The sequence below is a fragment of the Pelodiscus sinensis genome, chromosome 4, assembly GCF_049634645.1.
Source record: "Pelodiscus sinensis isolate JC-2024 chromosome 4, ASM4963464v1, whole genome shotgun sequence".
NCBI lineage: Eukaryota > Metazoa > Chordata > Testudines > Trionychidae > Pelodiscus > Pelodiscus sinensis.
Window position 1 is genome coordinate 69,513,150 of NC_134714.1, and position 16,588 is coordinate 69,529,737.

Below are 16,588 nucleotides of genomic sequence, written 5' to 3' on the forward strand. Positions count from 1 at the left end.
CCCTCCAGGGGAGGTTTAGATTGGACATTAGGAAAAAATTCCTAACTGTCAGGGTGGTCAAATATTGGAATAAATTGCCAAGGGAGGTGGTGGAATCTCCCTCTCTGGAGATATTTAAGAACAGGTTAGATAGACATCTGTCAGCGATGGTGTAGACGGAGCTTGATCCTGCCTTGAGGGCGGGGGGCTGGACTCGATGACCTCTCGAGGTCCCTTCCAGTCCTATTATTCTATGATTTCTATGATTCTATGACAACCTGGCCATGGATGCCTCTACCCAGACCCCGGTATGTTTTTTCAGTGACTGAGGCCTGCATTTCCCATGCACAGAAAACCAGGCTAGGGGAACCATCCAACGTGAAAGGTGACCACTGGTGGAATTTTTCAGGAAGCAGGTAGAACAGCTACAGGAGGAGGAGGAGGATAGGCTGAGGAACATTCATGCCCATGAGGAATTCCTCAAGAGTATGCATGTGGAGACATCCAAGGTTGAGGAAACTAACCAGCTACAGAGGAGTACTGTCACACTGCTAGGGGAAGAGGTCACTGGCAGCTGATTACTTGTGGCAGTAGCAAAAATGCTCAACCCCTGCTCCCAACCCACCCACCATGGTGATTGAGAACAATTATGCTACAGTGGCAAAGACAGGCGGTGGAGGAGAAGCCATGTATCCCAAAATGCTGGGAGGTCCACAGCAATCGCTCCCGGGCGGCGACACTGGGTAGTGGTGGTTGGAGATTCTCTTCCGAGGGGAACAGAAGCAATAATCTGTCACCCTAATATGGCATCCTGGGAGGTATGCTGCCTGCCATGAGCATGTATCCGAGATATTACGGAAGGATTCATCCAGCCATCCGACTACTATCCCATGTTACTCATGCATATGGGCACAAATGATGCTGCAAGGTATGACCCTCAACAGATCAGAAGTGATAAAAAGCTCTGCAAGTACAGGTGAAAGTCTGAACTGTAGGAGTGTTCTCTTCTATCCTTCTAGTCACGGATAGGGACCCAGGCAGACACAGATGCATCCTGAAAGTGAATGGCTGGCTAGGAAAATCGTGTCGGGAGGATGGCTTCAGCTTCCCTGACCACAGAATTAGGGATATCAGCGTATAGTCGTTTAAATGATTAACTGACAAGTCTTGACTCGTTGGTTAATCCAAACAGCACGCACCCACACACATCCCTTGCTGCCTCTGATACAAAAGCAGCAAGGGTGGGGGAAGAAGAACTGGTGCCCATGGGGAGCTGGCTTTTAAACTGGCTCCCCGCAGAGCCCACTGCCTCTGGGAGGAGCTGCCTCCCCACATGTATCATCTCCTTCCTGCCCTCCCTTCCCCCATGCTGCTGCTTCCAATAGAGAGGCAGCTGTGCAGGGAGGAGGACAGGGAGAGAAGACAACTCCATGGGAGCCAATATGTGCGGGGGGAAGGAGGGAGCTGGTTTGAAAGCCAGCTTCCCATGTGTACTGGCTCCCACCTGCTCCCATCACTCGCTCCCCCCCTCCCCCGCTTCCCTATCAGAGTCTGGTGCTTAAAAGCTGGCTTCCCGAGCACCAGATCCTACAGAACCACCCGTCCCCCCCACGCTTCAGGGCCAGGAGGGATCTGGAACATATGGGAAGCTGGCTTTTAAGACAGTTCCCCGCACATACAGGCTCTCACATGCCACCCTCCACGCTGCTACCTCCAATAAATATGCAGCAGCATGGGGGAGAGGGGCGCAGGTGGGATGCTAGAGCAGCGTGGAGTGGCAGGGGGCTCCCCGGGAGTGGAACCAGGAGCACACTGGCTTCCAGTCGCACCACGAGGGAGGGGAGCATTATAGTAACTGCTAGAAATTGTTGCTGCTACACAATTACTAAAATAACCGATATCTAACATCACTGTCACCTTTCAAGGAACGGGGAGAGCATATTTGGATACAAATTGACTAAATGAGCGACAAGGGTACAGCTTGTTCAGGAAGAACAGTCAGGGAAAAAAGGGGGGAAGGTGTTGCCTGATATTAAAAATGCATATACTTGGACTGAGGTTGAGATGGAAATACAAAATACTTGTTTTATCCTTGTGGGGTAAGGATAAAAGGGTTAAAAAACAATATTATTATACTAGGAGTCTACCACAGACCATCTAACCAGGAAGAAGGCAATGAGGTTGTTTTGTTGTTTTTTTTTAAACATCTAACATATCATTCAAAGCACAGGATTTGGTGGTGAGAGGGGACTTCAACTACCCAGACAGCTGTTGGGAAAATAACACAGGACCCAGATAATCCATCAAGTTCTTAGAATGTAATGGAGACTTTTTTTTATTTCAGAAGATGAGGAAAGCTACAAGAGGGAAAGGTAGTTCTAGATTTGATTTAATTTTGTCAAACAGGGAGGAACTTGTTAAAAATTTGCAAAAAGAAAGCAGTTTGAGGGAAAGTGATCATGAAATGGTAGCGCTCGCATTTCTAAAGCATAATAGGAAGGAGAATAGCAAAATAAAGATTGGATTTCAAGAAGGCAGACTAATAAAACTCAGGGAATTGATAGGCAAAATCCCAAGTGAGGCAATCTAAAAGGACAAACATTTGAAAACAGGTGGCAGTTTTGTTAAAATATTATTGAGGGGACAAGAGCAAACTATTCAACTACTTAGGAAAGATAGCAAGTATGGCAAGAAAGCACCCTGGATTAACCAGGAGTTTCTTGATGATCTAAAATTCAAAAAGGAGTCCTACAAAAAGTGGAAACTAGGTCAAATTACAAAGGATGAATATGAAAACCGCAAGCACATAGGTGGAAATTAGGAAGGCCAAGGCACAAAATAATATCAAACTAGCTAGAGAAAAAGAGTAACAATTCCCCCCTCCCCCAATATGTTATAAACAGGAGGAAGACCAAGTACATGGTAGGCCTGTTATTCAATGAAGAAAACAGAAAATCTGGAAGTAACAGAGGTGCTTAATGACTTCTTTGTTCCAATTTTCAATGTTGGTGGAAACTGGATGCCTAACCTAGTGAATGCCAGTGAAAACGGGGTAGGTTCAGAAGTTATAAGAGGGAAAGAACAAGTTAAAAATTACTTGGAAAACTAGATGGCCTCAAGTTGCCAGGGCCTGGTGAAATGCATCCTAGAACACTCAAGATGTTGATAGAGGATATATAAGCATTAGCTATTATCTTTGTATAGTTATGGAATGAGAGAGATTCCAGAAGACTGGAAAAGAGCAAATACAGTGCCCATCCATAAAAAGGTGAATAATGCCAACGTTACACACCAAACAGGAAAGAGAATGCAACAAATAATTAAGGAATTCATTTGCAAACATCTAGACGATGAGATGTTGATAATTAATAGTCAGCGTGTATTTGTCCAGAACAAATCTTGTCAAACCATCAGACAGCTTAGTTTGATAGGATAACAAGCCTTGGGGATAAGCGGAAACTGGTAGACTTTAGTAAGGCATTTGATACAGTCTCTCATGATTCTCTCATTAATAACAACTAGGAAACTACTGTAAAGTTGGTGCATAACTGGTTGGATAACCTTTCCCAAAGGGTAGTTATTAATGGTTCACAGTCAAAGGAAAGGCAAACGAGTGGGGTTCCATGGGCATCAGTTTGGGATCTGGTTCTGCTCAATAACTTCATCAGTGTTTTTTTATAATGGCACTTATGTTTGTGGGAGACACCAAATTGGGAGGGGTCCCAAGTGCTTTGGAAAACAGGATTATAATTCAACACAATCTGAACAAATTCAAGAAAAGCTCTGAGGAAAATAGGATGAAATTCAATAAGGACAAATGTGAAGTACCTGATACTTTAAATGACTGCTTCTTGGAGCATCTGGTTCTGGAATCCACAAGAGGAAAGGCTATTTTTGATTGAGTCCTAAGTGGAACACAAGATCTGGTTCAAGAGGTAAATATAACTGGACCTCTTGGAAATCGTGACCATAATGTAATAAAATTTAACATCCCTGTGGTGGAAAAAACACCTCAGCAGCCCAACATTGTAGCATTTAATTTCAGAAAGGGGAACTACACAAAAATGAGGAAGTTAAACAGAAATTAAAAGGTACAGTGACTAAAGTAAAATCCCTGCAAGCTGCATTGAAACTTTTCAAAGACACCATAAGAGAGGCCCAACTTAAATGTATAACCCCAAATTAAAAAACATAGTAAGAGAACCAAAAAAGTGCCACCATGGCTTAACCAAGTTTAAAAAAAAAAAAAGCAGTGACAAATAAGACATCTTTTAAAACATGGATATCAAATCCTAGTGAGGAAAATAAAAAGGAGCATAAACTTTGTCAAATTAAGTGTAAAAATATAAGAAAAGTTTAAAAAGAGTTTGAAGAACAGCTAGCCAAAACCCCAAAAAGCAATAGCGAAATGTTAAAGTACATCAGAAGCAGGAAGCTGGCTAGCCAACCAGTGGGACCCTTGGACATTCGAGATGCTAAAGGAGCACTCAAAGATTATAAAATCATTGCAGAGAAGCTAAATGAATTCTTTGCTTCGGTGTTCACAGCTGAGGAAATTGGGGAAATTCCGAAACCTCAGCCGTTCCTTTTAGGTGACAAATCTGAGGAATTGTCCCAGATTGAGGTGTCTCTAGAGATGGTTTTGGAACAAACTGATAAACTTAACAGTAACAAGTCACTGGGACCAGATGGCATTTACCCAAGAGTTCTGAAAACTCAAATGTAAAATTGCGGAACTATTAATTGTGGTTTGTAACCTATCCTTTAACATCAGCTTCCATACCTAATGATTGGAAGATAGCTAACATGACGTCAATATTTAAAAAGGTCTCTAGAGGTGATCCTGGCAATTACAGACCAGTAAGTTTAATGTCAGTGCCAGGCAAATTAGTTGAAACTATAGTGAAGAATTAAATTGTTAGACACATAGATAAAGTGTTCAAGATAGTTAAGACCAAAACAGACTGAAGAGCTTCACAAAAATCTCACCAAACTAAGTGATTGGACAACAAAATGGCAAATGAAATTCAATGCTGATAAATGTAAAGTAATGCACATTAGAAAAAATAATCCCAACTACACATACGAAAGTAGGGGAACTGATTTGGTTACCACTACTCAAGAGAGAGATCTTGGAGTCATTGTGGATAGTTCTCTAAAAACATATACTCAGTCTGCAGCAGCGGTCAAAAAAGCAAATAGAATGTTAGGAATAATTTTAAAAGGGATAGAGAATAAGACAGAAAATATCATATTGCCTCTACATAAAATCATGGTACACCCATGTCTTGAATACTGCATAGAGATGTGGTAACTTGACTTCAAAAATATATTGGCATTGGAAAAGGTTCAGAAAAAGGTAACAAAAATGATTAGAGGTTTGGAATGGGTCCCATATGAAGAGATATTAAAAAGACTTGGACTTTTCATCTTAGAAAAGAGAAGACGAATATAAGAACTAGGGGTCACCAAATGAAATTAATATGTAGCAGCTTTAAAACATACAAAAGGAAGTTTTTCTTCACTCAGTGCACAGTCAACCTGAAGAACTCCTTGCCAGAGGATATGGTGAAGTCTAGGGCTTTTACAGGTTTCAAAAAAGAGCTAGATAGATTCATGGAGGTTAGGTCCATCAATGGCTATTAGCCAGAATGGGTAGGAATGGTGTCCCTAGCCTGTTTCTCCAGAGGTGAGTGACAGGGAAAGGATCACGTGAGGATTACCTGTTGTGTTCCCTCTCTCTAGGGCATCTGGTATTGGCCACTATCGGCAGACAGGATACTGGGTTAGATGGACCATTGGTCTGACCCAGTATAGTCGTTCTTATGAAGTATTCCACTTAGGAGGGAACAATCACAATCACAACCACAATTACACACACAGAAATGACTGTTTAGGAAGGAGTACCACAGAAAAAGGATCAAGAGGTGAAAGTGGACCACAAGGTAAATACTGTTGCAAAAGTAGCAAGTGTCATTCTGGGCTGTATTAGCCGGACATGAAAAGTAATTCTTCCACTTTACTCCATTCTGCTTAGGCCTCAACTAGAGTGTCGTGTCCAATTCGGGGCATTGCATTTCAGGAAAGAAGTGGACAAATTGGAGAATGTCCAGAGAAGAGCAAGAAAAATGATTAAAGGTCTAGAAAACATGACCTATAAGGGAAGACTAAACAAAACTGGGTTTGTTTAGTCTAAACTTAAAGAAGACGATGACAGAGGGAACATGATAGCAATTTACAACTACCTAAAAGGTTGTTACAATGAGGAGGGAGAAAAATTATTCTCCTTGGCCTCCGATGATAGGACAAGCAGCAATTGGCTTAAATTGCAGCAAGGGAGGTTTAGGCTGGACATTAGGAAAAAACTTCCTAACTGGTAAGTTAGGGATAGAATAAATTGCTCAGGGATGTTGTGGAATCTCTATTATTGGAAATTTTACAGAGCAGGTTATACAAACTCCTGTCAGAGAATCTAGATGGTGCTTGGTCCTGCCATGAGGACTAGACTTGATCTCTTAGGAGACCTTCCAGTTGTATCATTCTATAAAGATTTAGTAAAGTAACTCAACTGTTATGAGAAAAAGCAATCCAAAACTAGGGATATAAAAATCACATTTAATTAGTTAACTGGGTAAATGTAAAAGTTTAACAGGTTAAAACGACTGAACGGGGGGAGGGGAGAGGGAATGACACCATTCCAGCCCGAGGGGCTAGTGCCCTGTCCTTCTCCCCTTCCCGGCTGGAGTAGCAGGGGCTGCTGGCTCCTAGTTTATGTGACAGGGCAGCCTGGGAGTTAACCGCCTCACAAGTGGAGAGGGAAGGGCAGGAAACAGCAATGTGAGGGGAAGGGGGAAGGACTGCCAGCTCCCAGCCTGCATAGGCTTGTAGGCTGGGAGTCAGCAGCCTTGCACAGAGCAGAAGCAGCAGGAGAGGTTAGGGGAGAGCTGTTCCTGAGTAACAATTATTACCCAGTAAGCATCACCCATTAAGGGTGATGCTTACCAGGTATCCAGTTACCCATTCACATCCATATCCAAAACAAGGGTAGATTTTTTTTTAACGAAGTGTAGTGCCAAGAAATGCTAGACAATTGCAATCAGACACCAAAGAGTTATTCCTGCAATTTCAAGTAGCACAAAGGTTTTTTTTTTTAAAAAAAAAGCTTCATAATTTTACACGGGATTCTTTTAATTAGTTTTGAGGGCAACGGTGAAGCAGGTATAACCTCAGTTATGATGATGTAACCTAAAAAACACAGTTCTAGTAAAACAAAACAATAGATTCCATAATATTGCATTATTCCCTTACACACAGTCCCAAAAGCTTTACATCCTTTAACACACAAAACTTCCATGGAGAAGCTTTTGTCTCTAGTAAAACTAAAACCAGAACAGGATGAAGAACTGGAGCATAGTTCATGTAATAAGTCAAAAAGCAAGTAATCATGGATAGCAAATTTAGTAACGTGGTAATTTTACCTCCACTAAATTTATTACTTACCTCCACTTGCTGATTCTTGCTCTTCCCCTTCAGGAAATATAGCTTGGCTTGGCAAACTATTCCTAGAACGAGTGACTGACTCTAAATGTGAAGCCCTTCCCAATAGAGATAGCTCATCTAGCACCTCTCCCTCTTTGGCCTCCAAATCTGATTTTGAAGTGGTTAGTTGTTTTATGTTACTTGGTGCCATTAAGCTATTTGGGTTATTTAAACAGGCTATAGTACCACTGTCCAGACTTAATACTCTGGCACGACTCTTCATACTGTTAGTATTAGAAGTTCGACGTGTTGAGCGTTTTTTGCTAATTCCTTCAGAGCCTAAGTGGGATTTACGGGCATTAGAGTCTGTACCTCCTCTTTCTTTAATGTATTTGGTCTTTAGAGCACTATATTTGCCCTCAGGGGACTGGCATGAATGGGAAGTGGTGCTGGAAGAGCTATCACTGCTGAACTGGTGTGCTGACTGCATGCTCGAGGTCCTGCTCAAGTCACTCTGATCACTGGAGTCCTCATCATGACAAAACACAGCACTCTGGGGTTTGGTTGCAGATACACCTCGAAAGGAAACATATTCCCTATGTCGGCTTGAGTCAAAACTACTAGCCCGCTTTTTTCCTGTCCGTCTCCTGCTCGATTTATGAACAGAGGCTGTCCGGTGGATTAAGCTAGAGGATTTAGGTCGGACGTCTCCTTCCTTTTGTTTACCACCCATTTCTTTACAAGTTCTTGAATCAACTAAGACAGTCAATTTCTCACTCTGATTATCTCTTGTATCAGCAGCCTTCCCAGGTGGCCTGTCTACTTGTGTAGTTAGTTCATTGGCATGTGGATTCTTATTGGCTTCTTCTGAAGCAGACACACCAAGACCCCTTTGACTGTGTATCTCATCAGATGTATTAGAATCCTTTGCCTCTTGAACACCACTATTAGTGCTCATTTCTACAGCAGTCCTTTCACTGCTAGATCTTTTATCAGTAGCAGAGCTACTGTCATCTTCCGAGTCAACACAGCAGTCCTTTTTCTTGCTGTTCTCTCTCTCTTCTCTAGGAATCTCTTCATGCTCTGACAACACATTTTCTACATGAGTTGAGCTCGTCTGCTCACTTTTGTAGCTACTGAATGTACTATTAGTATCGCGATCAATTCCACTGCAATAGCTTTCTGTTGAACCACTACTCCTACCACTCAGGCTTCTCAGACTGTCCACGCTTTTCTCGGCTTTCAGAGATTTGCTTTTCCCGCTCTTGGCCAGCTGCTGGGGGCTGCTACTTTTCAGGATGTCATCTAACTGAAAGACTCCTGAAATACAAGAGTTCTCAGCTAAGGATTCTTTTGATTCACAATGGGGTTTGGAAGCTTCCAACTCACTGACTGGATCTAGTCCTCGTCTTTGTTGATAGAGGGGGAAGTCATTTAGAGAAGCATCTGGAAAAGCAACAGCAGAGCTGGATGTCCTTGGCACACCTCGTGGTCTGTGATCTTTTCTATAGGAGTGGGAATGCAAAGGTACAAGAGAAGCCACTTCAGTGTCACATGCGCTAGACAGAGACTGATCCACATGATGGTTGTTAGGGAGGCACACTTTATCGCTGTTGTCCCTTGGAAAATCCTGTCCAGAGGAGAATGAAGGCTGGATGGAGACAAAGGAGTCATTGGAGACCAGATGAAGAAGCTTCTGATCAGCTGCCAAATCTGTGTAAATTTACATTTGAAAATATTAAGGTCAACAAGAACACAATTTTTATTCTATTAAGAAGTTACTATTCAACATCAAAAGAAACAGCTCAGTGACAAGTCAGTCAGTGGCTATAACAATAATAAATACGTTTTTACACATCCAGTTAACTAGACTGCAACATTTCAGGTTCTGGAAGTCTTGCTGAGCAGTAATTTAGTAGAGCCTGCCAGTAAAAATACAAATATCGTTGCAGCACTCATGAGAGTTAAACATGGGCTATACTTGCAACAAAAAAAAAAAAAAAAAAAAAAAAAAAAAAGGCAGTGTTGCCGTAACTTCAGTGTTTGAAAAAAAATATGCAAATTGCACTTGAATTTGCATAACTTCTTCCGATTATTTTTGTGGAATAGGTTTTTCCGATATTTGGCCCAGTGTAGATGGGGCCAAACGTCAGGAAAAAACCCTCTTTTGCAAGGCCCTGTAAACCTCAATTTATGAAGAATAAGGGGTCTTGCGTAAGAGGGGTTTCTTCCGACATTTGGTCCCATCCACATGGGGCCAAATATCGGAAAAACCTCTTCTGCAAAAAAAAAAAATGGAAGAAGATATGCAAATGCAAGTGCTATTTGCAAATCTTCTTCCAAAAAATAAAACAGTAGCTGTAGCCTGAGAGAAAGAAGGACTGTCAAGATAGAACACAGGTTACATAGTTTGTATGGAGAGTCACACATCCTCAATACTTGGACAGAATAGAATTATTAAACAATGTCCAACTTGCACCTTATTATTGGAGGCCATAACAGTGACTGCAATTCTTTAGTGAACTTTGTCTCAAACTTAGGAGGGAAGGAGAACGTAGTAAATATGGCACATTCAGTCTTATATGAATTTAAAAGGTGACCAAAGCAGTCACTGCAGTAAGACCCAATGATTGGAGTGACTCTAGTACAGCCATGGCCAACCTGAAGCTCACAAGCCACATGTGCATCTTGCCCCCTAAAAGTGCACCTCACGAAGCCGCTCCTGCCCCCCCCACTCCAATGGCCCCCACCCCCCATTGGCTCCCCTGTGCTTACCAGGTCAGAGCTGCAGGGTTTTAAAAATGGCACCCAAGATGGTGGCCGTCGTAAAGGGGCAGCCTCCTTTATTAAAGGATTTTTTTTTTTTTTGGTTTTGCTTGGCAATTATGTTCTGGGGGGCTTTTTTTTTTTTTTTGGCTTGACAATTCTGGTGTGGCTCTTCACATTTTTTCTGCCACTGTTTTGGCTCTCTGTTAAATGGGTTGGCCACCCCTGCTCTAGTAGATCCAAAAGGCATTCAGAAAAACCCATAGGATGCATTACTTTCCAGCCACAGACTATAAAATGCTCATTTTAACAAATCTGTATGCACTGACAGCAAACAGCTGCATCACAATCCACCTGAAGGCAAAGTTATTAGAGTTCTTCTAAATTGCAGTGTTGAATCCCATATGTAGGTAAACAAATAAATAATACTAATTCAAAAGTGAAGTGAAGCTCTCTTCTGTAAAATAGTGCTGTAAAAAGATCATGAGGTATCATGTTTGCCTTAACAATTGCAGGGCATGCACTCAAATTAAAACTATTTTTATTATATTTACAGGAAGAGTTTTCCTTTGCCTGCTTTCCAGAAAGCATCAAGAGTGAAGCTTTTTTCCCTTCTTCTGTACTTTACCGACATAAGAGACCAAGCAGCCAAATTAGGCCAACACAGTTACCACCTCTTGTTTATAGTGGGTTCATACTAGGGATGTTAGATATCATTTAATGTAATGATTGTGTAACTGCACAAAATCTTAGCACTTACACAATTATTCAATGATCCCTGAGGGTCGAGCCAGAAGCTAGTGCACTCCTGGCCCCACTCCTAGGGAGCCTCCTGCCACCCTGCACTGCTGCTTCTGTATCAGAGGCAGCAGCAGAGGGTGGCAGGAGGGAATCAGTCCATGATGGGAGTCGGATGGGGGTTGCTCCAGCAGTCCGCCTGCCCGCATCCCCGCGCTGCTGCCTCTGATACAGAGGAAACAGTGGGAGGGGAAGAGACTGCTCTGCGAAGTCGGTGCTTCCACCCTCCACTACCTCTGTGGGAGGCAGCAAGAGGGGGAGGCAGCCAATTCCGTGTAGCCAGCATGCACAGAGAGCCACCTTAAAAGCTGACTTCCCACATATACCAGCTCCCACCTGCCCCCTTCACTCTCCTTGCCGCCTCTCTATAAGAGGCAGTGGAACTAGGGGAAGGGAACAGACAGGTGCCTCAGCGGGATCTGGTGCTCATGGGGAACCGACTTAACAGTCAGCTCACACCTCCCACTCACCTGGAGGGAGTATGTGTAGACATTTGGATTAACTGATAAGCCTAGGCTAGCCTAGGCCTAGGCTTATCGGTTAATTGTTTAAACGACTATACATTAATATCCCTAGTTCATAGAAGTGTAACTCATTGGAACTTAATAGTAATTCTGCTTATGCACAAGTAGCACAAATTGAACCTCTCTAAACTAGGTATGTTAAACTTCGATTAATTGACTAATCAAACAGTCAATGCAACTGGCATTGACTATTCAATTAGTCGATAGGGCACCGCCACCTTTGAAGTGTAGCAACAGCCCTAGGGCTGTTACTACACTTCTAAGGGGAAAATGCTGCAGCGAGCATAGGGCCAGCAGGGCAGTCCACCACTGGCCCATGCTCCCCACAGCGTTTCAAAGCGGCAGTGCCGCACAGAGCCCGGGTTCAGTGGGGGAGTCCCAAGCTGATCCCGGGCTTTACGCGGCGCTGACTCTTTGAAATGCCGCACGCAGCCTGGGGACCTGCCAGCTGGCTCCAGGCTGCACGTGGTGTTTCAAAGAGGCAGCGCTGTGTGAAGCCTGGGGTCTGGCTCCAGGCTCCATGCAGTGCTGCTGCTTTGAAGCACCCTTTCCTCCCCTAGCCCCATGCTTCTTTCTAATCGAGGCAGCAAGGGGGCGGGGAAGCAACTGGTCAACTAGCCTGCCGACTAATAAGCATTTCCTTATCAGTTAGTCAACTAGTCATTCACATCCCTACTCTAAACCGGCACTCTTTAGTCCCGACCACGGACGTTCTAGGACCAGAGAGTCCTGGAGGAGAGGCCAGCAGTAGAACGGCCTTGCAGGGCTGGGAAGCCCGGTGGGACCGGCTGGAAAGTGGGGAGGCCAGAAATTACCTTCCCCTGGTCTTGTAAAATCCCTCATCCAAGACTGCTCAGGTCCCGAGTGTGCCAGACCAGGGAATTCCAACCTGTAGAAGGATCCAGATGACTCTCAGCTAGTGCTGCTGAGCTAGAGTAGAAAGTCTGAAACTACTTTTGTCAATGAGGCAAACATAATTTTGAATGCAGAGGGAACCTAGCTACTGGATAAAATAGACATTTTTCAGAGTTTTGCACAAAGGTAATGGCTAAGTATAAATTGTACTAAGACAAGTCACCATGAAAAAATTCTCTAGTCTGGAAGTTTATATTAAGCTTCACATCTAACAAGATTGTTTCATGGAGTTATAAAACCATGAAAATAAGTTTAAAAATAAAACTGATAATGACAGATTATAACTTAAACATGCAACAAAAGGATGCATGATCACATTTTCAGGCATCACAGTAAGAGTTCTCACATATACTGATACAACATGCAGTTTCTGATCCTGCAAGCAGTTCACTGTAAATATGCCCCCAAGCACAAAAACCCTTACTAACCTTTTGTAAGTCTTACTAACCTTTTGTAAGTCTTAAGTTGCAACTAACTACATGAGAGTCGTGCTTTTTAGACAGTTTTCAGTGACAAGTGGGCAGAATATGCAACACATATCCAACACCCTTTGGACAATGCCAGAAAACTGAGCATCCCATCCAAACTGTGAACTTCAAAGGATCCTTCAAAGGGCTTACTATAATTCATCAAGAAAAAGAGCAACTCCAAGATACCATCTCTTTGGTACCATCTAAAAAATAAATGAGCTATTCCACATTCTGTCCAGCAGTATCAATAGTGACACAGCATGAACTTCATGTAACAGACATGATATTTAACTGAAATGTGTGTGGAGAGAGGGGAGGGTTGTATTACTATGAGGCTGAATTGTCCTAAACTAACATTTATTAGAAGTGACATTTGAAGAATGCAATAGCTCCTGAAGTTTTTTGACAATCATAGATCATAATGCCATGTTAAAGCACAGTAAACCAGACGTCTCACCTTGTTCTTCATTCCCTTCTTTACAAATGCTAGAACTCCGACCAAGACTAAAACTGATATCATCTGAAGTCTTTGCAGTGTCAGTATCTCCTGTATATCATAAAACGCATATTAGTGCTCAAAATATTAACTCAAGGGTACGCATCCTTAAAAATCTTTCCTTTACAAATAAGATGCTAAACATAACAGTCAAAAATTCGAAGACCTCAGCTTAGTCACTTTGCTTGAAAGTGTTTTGCCTAGCAGTTAATACACAAATACTGTAATAGAAAAGAATTGGAAAAAAGTGTCTACTTGATCAGTTTTGCCCAGAGGCAGGTGAGGTACCTGAAACTACTTTAAAAAAATATTCTATTTTAAATTGACAATATCTCTTAAAATAAGGTTGCAGTGCAAATTCACGAAATATCAATCATATCACTTCCCTAATAGAAGATGGAGCGTATTAGGAGTTTGTCATGTTACTGTATACAGCAAGTTAGGTTCATCACGCTACCTTGACTGTATGTTGCACAGATTAAGTTATTTGCTAATAACAGTTCCCTACCTTGTTTTTAAATAAACCTGTAATAAGAAATGTTGCCTATTTTTTAAGTAACGTTCTGATCAATGACCACTAGCAGAAACAATATGCTATGACTTCCTTGAGCCTTATTTACATTAGGGTAGGAGTTCTCAAACTTCACTCCACCAAGACCCCCTTCTGACAATAAAAATTACTACACAACCCCCGGAGGAGGGACTGAAGCCTGAGAATCACTGCCCGAGAATAGGAGTGAAAGTCATAATGCCTGGGGGGGTACACAAAATCCAAGGGCTTTAAACCTGGGCAGGGGACTTGAAACCTGAACCCTGAAGCTCAGGACAGAAGCCGTTGGAGCTTTGGCTTGGGCCCCAGCAATTCCAAATTGGCCATGGAACCTCATTTAAATGGGTTCACAACTACTCTGGGGTCCTATCCCATAGTTTGAGAACTGCTGCATTAGAGCTTAGTCTCACTGGAATAAAGCATAGACAAGATACACTGGTATTAACTGAGATTCAGACTACTACAGCTTCCATAATTTTAAATCATGTTTAATTACACTGGTACAAGACAGTTTACACCAGTGCATAGCTTCCCTATCAGAAGTTTCCACAAATACACCTACAGCAGCAGCTAAACACTGCTGAATGGTGAACAGAACCACGAAGAGTACAAAAATGTTCCTTGATCAACTAGCAAGGCAAAGAAGAAAACCAGTTATTTCCTTATTTAAAATTAAAAAGTTGCAAGGAGGTCACCTTCCTTTCTGCTTGTTAAAAATAATCTTTTCCACTAAAAGGTATTTTAAAATACCTATTCTGAATAATACTTATTTTCTCCTTATTTGTTGGATGCTTAACTTAATATTACTGGATGCTAAAGTGTTGTAGCAAGTGGACCAATGGCTGTAGGGAAACGGAGTGGGGGGGAGGGGGAGGAGAAAAAACAATCAAGCACCTTTTTTGAACATGTGCAAGAATAGGTACCTTTTCAGGAAGAAAGAACATAGATTTCTTCACTTTCCTTTCCCAGTTAGCTTTTTAAAAGTTTCTCTCCATTGTAATTACAATACCCCAAGAATTACAAATCTGTCCAGTCAGCAAGTAGTGTATTCACTTACCCCATAACAATGGCAAGCTGAAAGAAGGATGGTGGATACAATTTGGAAACATCACACTTATTTAAAATGCTTCAAGGCAAGATCCAAGATAGGCAGAATCTTACCTTTAATGGTTGCTGCTGTTCCAAGACGAGATAACCCTGATCCAATCTGGAAAAAGGGCATATAAAGAAAAAGGAGGGGGGGGGGGAGAGAAAGCCTTTATTGAGTTATACAGCAACTGCAACTTCATAGTGCTATGATGTGCATCTAACAGTCCTTTCTGTCTTCGCAACTGTCTATGAATGGTAAGCCATCTAATGTATTAAATCTTTTAAAGAGTTATCACTTAGGCGCTAATTTGTGATACTGTGGATTTCACAATATTAGGGTTCCATCATGATTTTAAGTTACTTTGCACCGTCCACAATTTTGTATACATTTTGAAGTTTGCAATATACTTTTTTCTCCATTGATTCAGTAGAACTCCATATATCTTAACTGATAAAGGCTGAGGCTCCTTATGTCAACCCCAGGCATGACAATGCTTCTCCAGTTGTACCCCAGGCATTAATGATTAACACAGTTGAAGCAAAATGTCTGGTACCTTAAAAAAAAAAAAAACACACCACAAGCACCATACTTAAATGTTTGTATTGCTCCAGCAAATTTCTCTTAAACAAATACATCTTCTCTGGCTTTTTCTAATTACCACAATAATAAAAGTCCATTATTACGGTACTTTTCCATTATTTTCTATTTCTTGTCCATAACTCTGCCACAAATTACTTTATAAGTCATCCACAATCCAAGTTGGGCCTTAGTTATCACCAAGTGACCCATATTGTTGTGTCTGTGTGTGTTTATACTCACTGGAAGAAGAGACTTCAATCATTTAAATAGGCAGATTTTAACCTGACAACTTCCCTTTAAATTAGAATATTGAAGTAAACCCAAACAGAGTGTGTATTAAGAACATATTGCTGATGAGCATCAGACTATAGATGCCTATAGAGATGAAGTCTATAACGGTCCAAGAAAAAACTGGATATTGAAATGTGTCTCGGTTTCCTTTAACCTGTTTAAAATAGTAAACAGAGACATACTGGTGATGAGGATCCAGCTATGCAATATTTTGAGTTGATACTGTCAATTACAAAAGACAGCTTTGGACACCGCTTGTGGTTATGACTACACCAGGGGTGAGCAACAGTTTTAGAAGGGGGGCCATTTCACAAAGGCATGGGGCCAGGACACTTCCTGTGCCCCCCCACCCACGGACCCTGATTGGCCTGGGGGGCTTAGGAATGCAAAGTGTCTCGCCTCCTGCCCCTGCTTTGCAAGGAGCATGCAGCGCCTAGAGTGAAACTGCTTTTAAGCCCCCCCAGCTTCCTCCCATTCTCCCTCTCACTGCCTTTGTAAGAGGAAACAAAGGGAGGAGAAGGTTGGTCCCTGGAGCCAGCACGTGGGAAACTGATTTTCAAGCAGGCTCCCCATGCACATACCAACTTCAGCCTGACCCCCTCACCTTTTGTGCTGCTGCAACTCTATCAGAAGCAGGACTGGGGTGGAGGG

The 16,588-nt window shown here is 42.2% G+C and overlaps 1 protein-coding gene across 9 annotated transcripts in view; it reads right to left on the minus strand.

The window, feature by feature from the left end:
• The window catches only part of PCNX1 (pecanex 1), a 162,359-nt gene that overhangs the window by 123,209 nt on the left and 22,562 nt on the right, over positions 1–16,588 (minus strand). For all 9 annotated transcript variants that reach the window (XR_012903471.1, XM_075927290.1, XM_075927293.1 and 6 more), the window contains exons 4-6: positions 15,139–15,184; positions 13,389–13,478; positions 7,480–9,171 (exon numbers count right to left, since the gene is read on the minus strand). Coding sequence is in view for 8 of the 9 variants with exons in the window: in XM_075927290.1 (XP_075783405.1) it covers positions 7,480–9,171; positions 13,389–13,478; positions 15,139–15,184 (1,828 nt within the window). In the remaining variant the exon portion in view is untranslated. The remainder of the gene's footprint in view (positions 1–7,479; positions 9,172–13,388; positions 13,479–15,138; positions 15,185–16,588) is intronic.